The sequence below is a fragment of the Hylobates moloch genome, unplaced genomic scaffold (assembly GCF_009828535.3).
Source record: "Hylobates moloch isolate HMO894 unplaced genomic scaffold, HMol_V3 SCAFFOLD_8, whole genome shotgun sequence".
Taxonomy (NCBI): domain Eukaryota; kingdom Metazoa; phylum Chordata; class Mammalia; order Primates; family Hylobatidae; genus Hylobates; species Hylobates moloch.
In genome coordinates, this window is record NW_026652283.1 from 125,010,558 (window position 1) to 125,026,821 (window position 16,264).

Sequence of the window (16,264 nt, forward strand, 5' to 3'; positions counted from 1 at the left end):
TCTCACTTTTGTTTTGCAAATGCCCTTACGCAGACTCCTAGTGACTGGGACCCGGGTACCTGAAGGAACTGGAGGCGCTTCTCAGGGCTGCAAGATGTGCCCTGGAGTGAATATTTGCTGTGGACAGGGAGGACTCAAGGACAACTACTAAGGTTTTGATCTGAGCAACTCAGAAGGCAAGGGTGCCATTTACAGAGAGGGAAAAATAGTAAATACAAACTCAATTAATGCATTAATGCAGAAATTAAATAATGAAATTCATGATCTGCTTTACAAACTCAAATGCTAACACATCCCCTTTCCTCCACAGTTGACCTCCTAAAATACCCTCCTGTCCTTTCGAGCACCAAATTCAGAATCTCCCTCTTGAGGAATCCCAGTTCTCCTTGGAAATAGCCAAAAAATAACCTTGGGATCACATGTTCCCGAAGGGAGTCAGTTTTACTTCTCCGCGCCCTTGGGGTGGGGGACTGGGCTGAGAGTCAGATCCTGAAAATCTGCGGCTGCTTGCTGCCAAGTAGTGTCCCTGCTGAAGACGGATCCTGCACCCATCTGTGACTATGATGCTTGGAGGGTGTGCAGGGACTGCAGTTCCACTTATTACTTTATATCCCTCCCATTCAACCCTTGCTTCCCAAATAGCATTGACTTTTCCATTCACCCTCCAGGGCCATAATGGGCTCAGATTCTCAGCCACATTCAAGGCTGAATCAAAGCTGCCCCCAAAATGTTTCAGCCCTGGCTGTCCTGCCTTGGGTTCAACCTGTGTCTATGATTTCACCTTTGAAGAGTTGATGTCCGCAGCAACCTAAGTTAGAGGCGACCCAGATGTATTTACAGTGTAAAATCCAGTGTACTTGGCTAGGACCTTATTCCTTTCTTCCTCAAAAGACTGCTTATGCAAACTAACCCTGCTCCACCTCGCCATTAAAAAGGGATGGTCTGTGTTAAACAAAAGCAGATTGCTCCCCACGGTATGGGGGAGGACACGCCCTAGGTTTGCATGCCTAAGAGGACCTAGGAAGTGACTGCCTGCTTCCTAAATTGCATCAGCTTGAATCCAGTGCACAGAAACAAGGAGCTTCAGAGGCTACTGACTCTCCAAATTAAAGGAAAACAAAGAATAAAAAGTGTTTCACCAGCCCTGCAATAGCATCTCTGCCGAGCCAGTAGCCAATTCTACTTTATAAACCTGATTTCAAACCCAGTAGATTTCCTTCACATGTTGAACAATATGTAATGCACATGTTGTGATGTGAGTACCAGATACGACTACTTCTGGATGTTGGTGCTGCTTTATATATTTTTCTACAGATGTGAGAAGCATTTTATCTATTAAGGTACGCGGGGATGTTTTAAATGATGGGTATACTAAGCAAACGTACTTCTATGAACTAATACCTCAGTCAACAAATAAAATTTTACATGATGTTTAAAAAACATGTAAGTAGTTTATGCGTTTAACAGAATGTGGCCCCAACTTTGTTTTAGCAAAATAAGAAAATAACAAAACTTTGCATATACACATAAAATATAGTACTCATAATAAATTATATATAAATGATAATAATATATATAAATGATAATATTGTTTATATAAATAAATAATATTTAAAAATTTTATAAATAATTATTATATTGTCAGACCTCTCAGCCCAGGCTAAGCCATCATATCCCCTGTGACCTGCACGTACACATCCAGGTGGCCAGTTCCTGCCTTAACTGATGACATTCCACCACAAAAAAAGTGAAAATGGACTGTTCCTGCCTTAACTGATGACACTATCTTGTGAAATTCCTTTCCCTGGCTCACCCTGGCTCAGAAGCTCCCCTACTGAGCACCTCCTGACCCCCCCCACACCTGCCCACCAGAGAACAACCCCCCTTTGACTGTAATTTTCCTTTACCCACCCAAATCTTATGAAATGGCCCCACCCGTATCTCCCTTCGCTGACTCTTTTCGGACTCAGCCCGCCTACACCCAGGTGAAATAAACAGCTTTATTGCTCACACAAAGCCTGTTTGGTGGTCTCTTTACACCGGACGCGAGTGAAATTTGGTGCTGTGACTCTGATCAGGGGACCTCCCTTGGGAGATCAATCCCCTGTCCTCCTGCTCTTTGCTCCGTGAAAAAGATCCACCTACGACCTTGGGTCCTCAGACCCACCAGCCCAAGGAACATCTCACCAATTTTAAATCGGCAAAGCGGCCTCTTCTTACTTTCTTCTCCAACCTCTCTCACTATCCCTCAACCACTTTCTCCTTTCAATCTTGGCACCACCCTTCAATCTCTCCCTTCTCTTAATTTCAATTCCTTTCCTTTTCTGGTAGACACAGAGGACACACGTTTTATCCGTGGACCCAAAACTCCGGGCCGGTCACGGACTAGGGAAGGCAGCCTTCCCTTGGTGTTTAATCATTGCAGGGATGCCTCTGATTATTCACCCATGTTTCAGGGGTGTCTGACCACGCAGGGATGCCTGCCTTATTTCTGTACCCCAACCTCTTACCTCTGTGCCCCGATCCCTTATTTCCGCTACTAACCTCATATCTGCACCCCAACCCCTTATTTCCACGCCCCGACCCCTTTCCTGCTTTTCTGAAGGGTAAGAATCCCCAAGCCCCTTCTCTCCGTGTCTCTACTCTCTCTTTTCTCTAGGCTTGCTTCCTTCACTATGGACAAGCTTCCGCCCTCCATTCCCTCTTCTTCTCCCTTAGGCTGTGTTCTTAAAAACCTAAAACCTCTTCAACTCACACCTGACCTAAAACCTAAATGCCTTATTTTCTTCTGCAATGCTGCTTGACCCCAGTACAAACTCATCAGTGGTTCCAAATAGCCAGAAAATGGCACTTTCAATTTTTCCATCCTGCAAGATCTAAGTAATTCTTATTCTAAAATGGACAAACGGTCTGAGGTGCCTGAGGTCCAGGCATTCTTTTACACATTGCTCCCTCGCTAGTCTCTGTTCCCAATGTGACTCATAAATCTTCCTTCTTTCCCTCCCGCCTGTCCCCTCAGTCCCAACTCCAAGCGTCTCGCTGAGTCTTTCTAATCCTCCTTTTCTACAGACCCATCTGACCTCTCCCCTCCTGGCCAGGCCCAGCTAGGTCCCAATTCTTCCTCAGCCTCGGTTCCGCCACCCTATAATCCTTTTATCAGCTCCCCTCCTCACACCCCTTCCTGCTTACAGTTTCGTTCCGTGACTAGCCCTCCCACACCTGCCCAGCAATTTACTCTTAAAAAGGTGGCTAGAGCTAAAGGCATAGTCAAGGTTAATGCTCCTTTATCCCAAATCAGACAGCATTTATGCTCTTTTTTATCAAATATAAAAATCCAGCCCAGTTTGTGGCTCGTTTGGCAGCAACCCTGAGATGCTTTACAGCCCTAGACCCTAAAAGGTCAAAAGGCCGTCTTATTCTCAATATACATTTTATTACCCAATCTGCTCCCGACGTTAAATAAAACTCCAAAAATTAAATTCCGGCCCTCAAACCCCACAACAGGACTTAATTAACCTCACCTTCCAGGTGTACAATAATAGAGTACAGGCGGCGAATTAGCAACATATTTCTAAGTTGCAATTCCTTGCCTCCACTGTGAGATTTGTCAGCCACATCTCCAGCACACAAGAACTTCCAAACGCCTGAACCGCAGCAGCCAGGCGTTCCTCCAGAACCTCCTCCGCCAGGAGCTTGCTACAAGTGCCAGAAATCTGGCCACCAGGCCAAGGAATTCCCGCAGCCCAGGATTCCTCCCAAGCCACGTCCCGTCTGTGCGGGACCCCACTGAAAATCAGACTGTTCAACTCACGTGGCAGCCACTCTCGCAGCCCCTGGAGCTCTGGCCCAAGGCTCTCTGACTCCTTCCCAGATCTTCTCGGCTTAGCAGCTGAAGACCGATGCTGCCCGATCACCTCGGAAGCCCTGTAAACCATCACAGACGCCGAGCTTTAGTTAACTCTCACAGTGGAGGGTAAGTCCATCCCCTCCTTAATCAATACGGAGGCTACCCACACCACATTACCTTCTTTTCAAGGGCCTGTTTCCCTTGCCTCCATAACTGCTGTGGGTATTGACGGCCAGGCTTCTAAACCTCTTAAAACTCCCCAACTCTGGTGCCAACTTAGACAATACTCTTTTAAGCACTCCTTTTTAGTTATCCCCACCTGCCCAGTTCCCTTGTTAGGCCCAGACACTTTAACTAAATTATCTGCTTCCCTGACTATTCGTGGACTACAGCTACATCTCATTGCCGCCCTTCTTCCCAACCCAAAGCCTCCGTTGCGTCCTCCTCTTGTATTCCCCCACCTTAACCCACAAGTATAGGACACCTCTACTCCCTCCTTGGCGACCCACCTTGCACCCCTTACCATCCCATTAAAACCTAATCACCCTTACCCTGCTGAGTGCCAATATCCCATCCCACAGCATGCTTTACAAGTATTAAAGCCTGTTATCACTTTCCTGCTACAGCACGGCCTTTTAAAGCCTATAAACTCTCCTTACAATTCCCCCATTTTACCTGTCCTAGAACCAAACAAGCCTTACAGGTTAGTTCAGAATCTGTGCCTTATCAACCAGATTGTTTTGCCTATCCACCCCGTGGTGCCAAACCCATATACTCTCCTATCCTCAAGGCCTCCCTCCACAACCCATTATTCTGTTCTGGATCTCAAGCATGCTTTCTTTACTATTTCTTTGCACCCTTCCTCCCAGCCTCTCTTCGCTTTCACTTGGACTGACCCTGACACCCGTCAGGCTCAGCGGATTACCTGGGCTGTACTGCCGCAAGGTTTCAGGGACAGCCCTCATTACTTCAGTCAAGCCCAAATTTCTTCCCCATCTGTTACCTATCTCGGCGTAATTCTGATAAAAACACATGTACCTCCCTGCCAATCGTGTTCAGCTGATCTCTCAAACCCCAACACCTATAAGACAACAACTCCTTTCCTTCCTAGACATGGTTGGATACTTTCGACTTCAGATACCTGGTTTTGCCATCCTAACAAAACCATTAAATAAACTCACAAAAGGAAACCTAGCTGACCCCATAGATCCTAAATCCTTTCCCTACTCCTCTTTCCGTTCCTTGAAGACAGCTTTAGAGACTGCCCGCATCCTAGCTCTCCCTGACTCATCCCAACTCTTTTCATTACCCACAGCAGAAGTGCAGGGCTGTGCAGTCAGAATTCTTACACAAGAATCGAGACCGCGCCCGGTAGCCTTTTTATCCAAATTACTTGACCTTACTGTTTTCCCTAGCCCTCAAGTCTTCTTGTGGCAGCTGCCACTGCCCTAAATCCTTTTAGAGGCCCTTAAAATCACAAACTATGCTCAACTCACTCTCTATAGTTCTCCTAACTTCCAAAATCTATTTTCTTCCTCACACCTGACACATTCTTTCTGCTCCCCGGCTCCTGCAGCTGTACTCACTCTTTGTTGAGTCTCCCACAGTTACCATTGTTCCCGGCCCTGTCTTCAATCCAGCCTCCCACATTATTCCTGATACCACACCTGACCCCCATGACTGTCTCTCTCTGATCCTACTGACATTCACCCCACTTCCCTATATTTCCTTCTTTCCTATTCCTCACCCTGAACACACTTGATTTATTGATGGCAGTTCCACCAGGCCTAATGGCCACACACCAGCAAAGGCAGGCTATGTTATAGTATAAGCCACCAGTCCGCCTCTTAGAACCTCTCATTTCTTTTCCATCGTGGAAATCTATCCTCAAAGAAATCACTTCTCAGTGTTCCATCTGCTATTGTACTACTCCTCAGGGACTATTCAGGCCCCCTCCCTTCCCTACACATCAAACTCAGAGATTTGCCCCCACTCAGGACTGGCAAATTAGCTTTACTCCGCATGCCCCAAGTCAGGAAACTAAAATACTTCTCGGTCTAGGTAGACACTTTCACTGGATGGGTACAGGCCTTTCCCACAGGTTCGAAGGCCACCACGGTCATTTCTTCCCTTCTCTCAGACATAATTCCTCGGTTTGGCCTTCCCACCTCTATAGGGTCCAATAGCAGACCAGCGTTTATTAGTCAAATCAGCCAAGCATTTTTTCAGGCTCTTAGTATTCAGTGAAACCTTTATATCCCTTACAGTCCTCAGTCTTCAGGAAAGGTAGAATGCACTAATGGTCTTTTAAAACCTCACAAAGCTCAGCCACTAACTTAAAAAGGACTGGACAATACTTTTACCACTTTCCCTTCTCAGAATTCAGGTCTGTCCTCAGAATGCTACAGGATACAGCCCATTTAAGCTCCTGTATAGCTGCTCCTTTTTATTAGGCCCCAGTCTCATTCCAGACACCAGACCAACTTGGACTGTGCCCCAAAAAACTTGCCATCGCTACTATCTTCTCTCTAGTCATACTCCTATTCTCCGTTCTCGACTTCTCATACATGCCCTGCTCTTGTTTGCACTGCCGGTTTACACTGTTTCTCCAAGCCATCACAGCTGATATCTCCTCGTGCTATCCCCAACCTGCCACTCTTAGCTCTTGAAGTAAATAAATAATCTTTGCTGGCAAGGCTATGCCGAACCTCCTTAGGCACTCTCTAATCAGATGTCCTAGGTCCTCCCAATTCTTAGTCCTTTAATACCTGTTTTTCTCCTTCTCTTATTCCATTTAGTTTTTCAATTCATACAAAACCGTATCCAGGCCATCACCAATCATTCTACACGACAAATGTTTCTTCTAACAACCCCACAGTATCACCCCTTACCACAAAATCTTCCTTCAGCTTCATCTCTCCCACTCTAGGTTCCCACGCCACCCCTAATCCCGCTGTAAGCAGCCCTGAGAAACATGGCCCATTATGTCTCCATACCATCCCCCAAAATTTTCGCCATCCCGACACTTTGCCACTATTTCATTTTATTTTTCTTATTAATATAAGAAGACAGGAATGTCAGGCCTCTGAGCCCAAGCTAAGCCATCATATCCCCTGTGACCTGCTCATACACATCCAGGTGGCTAGTTCCTGCCTTAACTGATGATTTTATCTTGTGAAATTCCTTCTCCTGGCTCATCCTGGCTCAAAAGCTCCCCTGCTGAGCACCTTGTGACCCCCCCACACCTGCCCACCAGAGAACAACCCCCTTTGACTATAATTTTCCTTTACCTACCCAAGTCTTATAAAACGGCCCCACTGGTATCTCCCTTCGCTGACTCTCTTTTCGGACTCAGCCCACCTACACCCAGGTGAAATAAACAGCTTTATTGCTCACACAAAGCCTGTTTGGTGGTCTCTTCACACGGACGCGAGGGAAATTTATTATTTTTATCTATATTATATGTTATAAAATAAATATATAATATATAATATCATAAAATAAATATACACAAATATATTATTATAAGTATAGTTATAAAAATTATATATTATAAGTATAATTATAACAATTATATTTATAAGTATAATTATAACAATTATATTTATAAGTGTAATTATAACAATTATATTTATATTATAAGTATAATTATGACAATTATATTTATATGCAGTTGTGTTTATATAATATATAAATATATTATACAATATTTAATATAAAAATATTATATATTTTTATTTATATGCAAAGTTGTGGTTTTTTGGTTTATTGTTTTGAGATGGAGTCTCGCCCTGTTGCCCAGGCTAGAGTACAATGGTGCCATCTCAGCTCACTGCAACCTCCACCTCCTGGGTTCAAGCAATTCTCCTGCCTCAGCCTCCCGAGTAGCTGGGATTACAGGCACACGCCACCATGACCAGCTAATATTTTGTATCTTTACTAGAGACGGGGTTTCACCATGTTGGCCAGGCTGGTCTCGAACTCCTAACCTTGTGATCCACTCGCCTTGGCGTCTCAAAATGCTGGGATTGCAGGCATGAGCCACCGCACCCAGCCCGCAAAGCTGTGAGATTATATATATAAATCTTATCTAGTTGCAAAGAGATTGGCGTTATTGCAGCGTCCGTTTCTGCAGCGCGGTAGCTGCACGCTGTCAATCCTGCTGTTGGAAACAGAGTGAGACCCGCTGCTGTTTTGTGAAGGGCAGCGCATGTTCTGTGTTGCTCAAGCCGACTGGGATGGTTCTGGACGCAGCCTGACAGGTGCCAGAGATGTCCCCTCAGAGGCCAATGGGCCTCTGGAAAGTACCTCTGTGACTTGAGATTTTCCGGGGAATGCCTGTGGGAAATCGGAAGACAGGGCACTCATCATCTCAGGAACAGCGCTGCATTTTCTACGGTCATCGAGGGATAAGATGGATGCAACTCAAAATGTTTTCTTTTTTATGGCAAGAAACTACAAACCTTCAGAGTCACCAAAATATCCAATTTGCAGAAAAGATATTTAAGAGAAAAATGAGTGAAGTGTATGATGTGGCACTTAAAAGAACACAGCCACGGAAGAGGAATGACAGCGTGCTCTGCCAATCACTTTGCGATGAGCCTGAAGTAGAAAAGCAGTTTCTGCCCCTAATGGGGTGTCCTTGGGTGGGGGTTTGTGTTAGTCTACAATAAGCTCTCTTGCCTTTACCAGAAAACATCTTTCCATCGTTCGTAACTGGAGGAAAATAAAATGAAATTTGTTTCAAAGACCCAACTGATGTATTTAGCACTACATTGTTTAAAATTGTTCTCTTTCTCCTTCCTCAAGCCTTCTTATTGGTTTTGCAGTCCAATCTGGCTAACTCTAGGAACTTTTCATCTTTGTTTCATAATTCTAAATACAAAGTGTGAGGGCTGGGGTTTGTTTAAATTTAAGTAAGCCTTATAGTTTATTTATGGCAATTTTAAATAACCTTTGAAAATATACAAGCAGATATATACATTAGCTCTAAGTGCATATATAACTATTTTATTAAAACTTACATTTTCAGCCAGGCATGGTGGCTCACGCCTGTAATCCTAGCACTTTGGGAAGCCGAGGCGGGCGGATCACGAGGTCAGGAGATCGAGACCACAGCGAAACCCCGTCTCTACTAAAAATACAAAAAATTAGCCGGGCGTGGTGGCGGGCGCCTGTAGTCCCAGCTACTGGGGAGGCTGAGGCAGGAGAATGGGGTGAACCCGGGAGGCGGAGCTTGCAGTGAGCCGAGATCATGCCACTGCACTCCAGCCTGGGTGACAGAGCGAGACTCTGTCTAAAAAAAAAAAAAAAAAAACTTACATTTTCATATAACTGGCATAAACTGTAGGTAATTATGTAGATGCAGTATTTCTGTTTATTAGACAACATGAATTTCACAAGTTTAAAATTTTGATTGCATGCTGCATTATTATTGTTATACATATTCCAGATAAAAATTGGGTTGAGAACTACAGAAGGTACTTTCAAAAATGAACAGAGTTTTATGCCATGAAAGGACGTGTAACCACTAGTGCAAGCCAGTGTTTCTACTGATATTCTGTGGACTTCTATTTGGAAGGATTTTAAGAGATTTTCTAGGAAAACTGCTCTATGATGACAATGTAGGATACGCTGGATTAAACAACGATTTTTAAAAGTTTTTTACTGTAGTACAGCTCTGAGCCTTTAATCCCTAATGTGCAATGGGAATCTCTAAGGGGAAACTGGGGTGTACAGCATTTGCCAATCTCATTTGACCAGTTCCTATTAACTCAGAAAAGTGTTCAACAGAGCACTTATTTTTTGCAAGGCTGATATATCCATTAAAATTCTTATTTATGTATAAAATCTGTGCACCTTTGTGTAAAACTTTCTTGGTAGTGAGTATTATATATCTTTTCTTTTGATAAATATTAAATAAAAATTTGGGAGTGAGAAATAAAAACCTCTTGGTTTTAAAATTATAATGAAACTGTCATCCCTGATGTCCTTGGTTCACCTCCTAAACTTTTGTTTTTAAATTCTTGTACTATTATAACATTCATTTCATTATATAAATGTTGCGATATTTACAATGGCTATCAGTATATGACAATTATTTTAATACTGTACACTTATTGTTAATTTTTTAACCTATATAAACTGTGACAGAAATTATCACTTGCAAATGAGTGCTTAATTATACATGTGACCACTTGCTTGAGGAAAGGAATTTTCCTTTGAAGATGGGAAATTCAGTCAGATGAACAAGATTGTACATGTACAGTAGGATTTGATTATGATTATTTTCTGAAACCCAAAGAAATCTCAGAAACAGTTGATCATAGATTCTATAGGAATGTCACTCAAAGAGTAAATTCTAGAATTCATGTAAAATGCTCGTTGAGGAGAGATACCCCTTTGGTACCAAGACGATGGCCAATTGTCTTGTGATTCTGGTGATTGTATTGTATGATTAGTGTTCTATGTTAGAGAAATCTGTGGCTTACGGGTGAGACGTTCCTGACATTCTAACGGTAAGTGTTGCATCTCACATCTATCCTGCCTTCCTCTGTTCTCGCAGGCTTCTCTTGGAGTAATATGCTTGGATTTTCCTGTGTTCCCGTCTTTACAGCTGATGGGAGGAAAGTGGGAAAGTACAGCAATTGCCTTCCAGTGACTCCTATTGTCATTCCCGCTCTCTTTCCTTTGAAAAACCTACTCTGAAACCCAAGCATTCTCTCCTAAATCTCCACTGAGAATGCTGTTTTCAAGTGAGATTCCCCTGTTCAAAACACTAGTAATGATAATAATGTTGATAATGATGAAAAGAATGATGTGTCAGGAATTATGGCCAGTGTTTAAGAAATAAGTGTGATTGAGTGGCTTCTGTTTGCAGTATTACAGTGAGGACTCTGAAAATTTATATGCTGAAAATACAGTAAAAGTGCTGGATAAAATTGGTTTTGGATTTTCAAATTGTGTCATTGAACCTGCAACAAAATAAGGAATCCCGGATGACATGAAATGCAGAAATGGAGAGAGATTGTGAAGCCAGCCCTGCCCTGATTGCCTGTGCTGATCCCCTGTGATGTGGAGCTTCCACTCTCAGAGTCCCTTGGCTCAGGGAATAGAAAGCAAATCTGAGGTATTTCTGAGGTTGAAAATATAATAGGAGACCCTCATGTACAGCTGGAACACCAAAGGGTGTTCTACTCGCAGTGTTGGGAGAATAGACAGACATAGATGTTGACAGAGACATGGATGCGTGCAACTCACAACCGACAGGGGGTTTCACACTAGTCTGTAGGTGAATTTCTACCATCTTTGGGGTCCAAAATGCCTCAAGCTGATAATTTACTTTTAAAAAGAGGAAGTTTTCTGTTGTTCCAGGCAGATCCGGTAATGTAATGTGAATCTCCTCTGGATGGGTGTACCTTCAAAGCAGAATGCAAAGAATTACCATAAGTAAACTTCCCCAGAACAGAAGTGCAAACGTGAAAACTTACAAACAACTTAGTTTACATGAGAAATTGGAATTCTTGTCAGATTCAAACTGTAAGAATGAAGAAAAAAACAGAGAATAAAAAGATGAATCGGAAACCAAATACTATATGAATGACCAAGTAAATGTGAAACTAATCCAAGCCCTCGCATATCCTCACTAAACATAATTTGCAAAAACCAAACAAACAAAACAAAACGAGCAAACCATTTTAGTATATTAGTCTGTTTTCTGCTGCTTGTAACAGAATATCTGAAACTGGGTAGTTTATAAAGAAAATAAATATGCTTCTGACAAATATGCCAGCTGAGAAGTCCAAGGTCGAGGGACCACATCTGGCCCTCTTTCTGGTGGGGATTCTGTAGTCCTAACGTGTGCAGGTATCACCTGGTGAGGGGCTGAGCATGCCAGCTCAGGTCACTCTTCCTATAAAGTCACCAGTTCCCCTCCTGTGATAGCCCATTAATCCATTAATTTACAAATGATTAATACAATCACCTCTTAAAGGCCTCACCTCCTAACATGACCATATTGATTACATTTCAACATAAGTTTTTGAGGAGACAAATAGTCAAGCCACAGTATTTATGAAGTAGAAAAATTAGTCCAAATAAAAGCTATGAGATAAAAAAATGAAAAAAAAATAAGCAAACAAACTGGTAAATATGTGTGAAAATTTAAACAATCATCAGTCAACTAGGTAAAACAATAATATTTAATTTATGAGGTTTATAAAAACAAACGGATAACGACAATGTCTAATTTAAGATTTTTTTTTAAATAACTAAAATACCCAGCAATGCATGTAGTTAGGGAGATAATAATAAATATTAAAGAACAAGGTAGGACTATTACAACTAAATACATACTAAAATTTCTAGAAAGTACTAAAATAAAAGCATGAGAAAAAATTAGTATGAAAGCAAGCAAAAATGTAGAGCACATGGGGGAGCACTTCGAAAACACAAGCTAAGATGGCCGAGAGAAGTCCAAACAGAGCAGAAACTTCAGGGAACATAAGGAGACTAAACTATCCAATCAAAAGACAAATTCTGGGATTGAATTTCAAGAGCAATCTAACTGCATGCTGTTTGGAAGTGAAAATCTAAAACGTAGGAGCCCAAGTCATTTGAAAGAGCACATGTGTACCAGCAGCATGTACAAGAATTTTCGTAGCAGCATTTTATATAAGGGCAAAAAGAAAAATGACCCAAAGATCCATCAAGAGGAGGATGGAAAAATCATAGTACATTCATGCAGTGGAAAACTATACAGCAATGAAAATGAGTAGAACAGAGTATCATGCCTAAACATAGATGACTCCCAAAAACAGAATACAAGCCAAAAAAGGGTGCTGGGGGTGGGGGGAGAGAGAGAGAGTCACAGAACTTGCAACATATAATTCCAGTTAAGCATTGAAGAGAGAGAGAGTCACAGAACTTGCAATATATAATTCCACTTAAGCATTGAAGAGAGAGTCACAGAACTTGCAATATATAATTCCACTTAAGCATTGAAGAGAGAGTCACAGAACTTGCAATATATAATTCCACTTAAGCATTTAAGAGAGAGAGCGCGTCACAGAACTTGCAACATATAATTCCAGTTAAGCATTTGATTTCACGAAACTGATATATGTAGCTAAACCGGAATGCATACATTTATGGTCACTGTGAAGAAAAGCAAGGGAATGATAAACATAAAATGCAGAAAGTGATTTCCCCTGAAGTGGAGGAAGAAGGTGATATGGGGAAGGGTATATTCTAAGCATTGATCACACTGATGTATTGGTGAATATTCTATTTCTTAGAGTTGGTAGCACAGAGGTTCATTTCGTTGTTCTCATTGTGTTATAGATACACACGTGTGTATATTTCAATGTAATAAAAATCAATTTGAGAGAAATAGAGAGTGGTGAAGACAGCTTCTGGCCTCAATTAGCTCAGAGAATAGCAAGGAGAAAGACAAGTCAGGAAGTTTTCACACTTCATCTTCACAGCAGACTTAATAACTTAGATACTAGTCTAATTTTTACTGATTTGTTGGCTGATGATAAGTGTGCTTAGGTGATCATTAAGTAGTAATTAGGTACTAAGTAAGTCCTGATGGGATTTGAAGCAGGTCTGACCAACCATAGGATCCTTGATGTCTGTATCATATGACACTATTGGATAGAGCTTTGATCTTTTAATCTGCACAGTTTAACATTTTGTCTTGTCCTGAATTATTTGTTCATTGCCTCCCCTATTAGGTTAAAAATGGCTGAATAGCACAGAGCAGGTCTTATTCTTTTTTATATATCTTCTAACTTTTTATTTAAATGGATTTTATTATTCCATTTATCTATCCATATGTAGATATATGTATATGCACACATACACACTCACACAAATGCTTCAGAATTTACAAAACAAAAAGCAAAGTCTACTCATTACTTTAAGGCTTCAAATATTAAAATGGACAGTGTAATGGTATGTATATAGAATAATACACTAATCTCTTTTTTTTTGCTCTTTCATAAAACATGGTGTTGAAAACACTGAAGCACTTTGCAGAGAAAAAGTCAGCTTTTAATCGTCATCTCTTATGCAGTGGAGTGGAAGAAAGAGCTCATTATTCTAATTGAAAGTAAAAGTGAAAAAAAATCTAAGGTTTGGGTTTTTCAGGAGTACCTATCTTTCTAATTTTCAGTACAACACATAACACACAGCACTTACAGAAACTGGAGAGAACAACTCCTATTTCTTGAGGCTGCTGTATTTTAGTGTGATGGGTGGTGCTCTGGTGAAAACTCTGGGCTGGAGGGAGCCTTCTCTGATTGGGCCCAGGCAGAGTCGATGGCTGCATATGGATGTGATTTTAGGCTCACCGTTTGCAATGCACTTTACACACGATTACTGACATGACAAGGCTCCAGTGGCCCCTGAAAGCACATGCACCAGCCTGCTTTGCAGATTCCGGCCTGTACTCAACAGATTTGAGATTCTTCATACATATGCAAAAAAGGCAGGATATTCTTTTCAGAGCTTTTGTTAATATTAGGGTGGCCATACAGTATATTGTCCAACTTGGAATTTTTGGGGTGAGTGAAAGGAGGTTATTAATAATTTTGCTGAGGCAATGGCACCTATGGGATCCTGGGTAAAACTCACTGGTCATCTCCTCTGGGCATTCTACCCTTGGCATCTCAGCAAATGTTATAGGATCACCTTTGAAGGCACAGACCTTAAGGAAATTCTTCCTATTTTGTTTTCCTTGAGATTGGTGTACTTTAACTAGTTTATGTAACTTGCAGTTTGGGGTTTCATTAAAATAGTGCTAAAGAGAAAATCAGTCTGTGTGTGTGTATTTATTCTAAGTATAGTGTAATTTTTATTTTAAAAAAACCCTTGATATGTTTCATCATTGGTTGCATTTTCAATAGAATCTTGCTAGAATTTATGCAATGTAAGCACAATGAAGATGTATGTTATTGAATGTATCTCTGGGAAAAGAAACCATTTTCGTATGTTCACGTGTAGACAAATGACTTATTATGCCAATGAAGAGTGCTTCAACCCACAAGAACAACCACACCTATGGGAATGTGGAAACCATGTTTTCCAGCCTGTGACCTGGCCTTCTCTTTTGTTTGCAGCGTCAATTGCAGCCACCTGTAACGATCCAGGTATGCCTCAAAATGGCACCCGCTACGGAGACAGCAGAGAGGCTGGAGACACTGTCACATTCCAGTGTGACCCTGGCTATCAGCTCCAAGGACAAGCCAAAATCACCTGTGTGCAGCTGAATAACCGGTTCTTTTGGCAACCAGACCCTCCTACATGCATAGGTATCAGACAACAGAACTTAGAAATTTTACATTCAGGAATGGATGCATGTTGTCGTTAAAATTGCTCCATAAATGTATTATTTCTTCGGAAATATTTCTCAAGAGTTTCTTTCATGTTCTCTGGCTCTCTGAGACTCCTGAAATTTTATTGTAAACCTTTAAACTTTATTTTATTAGGTAGAAAAAAGGAAGTCATCCCCTTAATGTACATTAATTGACATTTACCATACTTTTCCTACCCTTAACAAATGTTATATAAACATGGATCAATCAAACTACTGTAATTTAAAATTCTAGGTGACTCAAAATTTATAACCCTACCATTGCTATTCTGATTTTTAATATAGAAACATGCCCTTAAGCAAAACCTTCTCACTAAAAGTACTTTCTCTTTTTAGATGTTTTTCCACCTATAATATTAGTACATTTAAAATAGAATTCTGAAAACTAGAAATTATACTGTTTGTGTTAAAATGAAGATAAAAGGAGGTTTGTTTCTGCAATTTATTGACATTTTATAGTTTGACCTTATTAAAAGAATAGCAAATGATTTTGCAGACTTTGGCTTGAATAGCCACCTGAGGCAATTTATCACAAATATGGTTGTAGGCTAATATATATTTTATGTAAAATAGTAATTACAGGTAGATTGTCTCTTCATTCAATAAAACATTTTACCATAAAATTCCTACTTAGAGTAGATCATCTTAGTTTTACAAAGAAACTCTACTGAACTTTATTATTTTAAAGAATTATCACAGTTTAATTAGTACTTCTTTATAATCTATGTGAAAAATGTAAAATTTAATTGATGTGTGAAGAGAGAAAGTGATCATGAAATGGATAGGCTGTTTTGCATAGGATGACCTTGGGGAGGTTTCGTGGATTGAAATGGTTTTTATTGTCGTGTACACAGCAGTGGTAAAATTCTCAGTGGTCTTGAGGAGCTATGATACAGCGCTCTCACTCATGACAAACCACTTATCCCAGTTGTCTGAAGACCGACGAGGTTGGATAGCTGTGCTTATTAGCGTTCTCAGCCTTGTCGGGGAGCAATCTATGTTTGTTTAATGTTTGGTGCTGCATTTACTTTTCGTAACGT

General features: G+C 41.1%; 1 protein-coding gene across 1 annotated transcript in view; it reads left to right on the top strand.

The window, feature by feature from the left end:
- Nucleotides 1-16,264, top strand: part of CSMD1 (CUB and Sushi multiple domains 1) — a 2,040,038-nt gene that overhangs the window by 1,729,254 nt on the left and 294,520 nt on the right. The window contains exon 27 of the mRNA XM_032158987.2: nucleotides 14,971-15,162. Within this exon, the coding sequence (XP_032014878.1) occupies nucleotides 14,971-15,162 (192 nt within the window). The remainder of the gene's footprint in view (nucleotides 1-14,970; nucleotides 15,163-16,264) is intronic.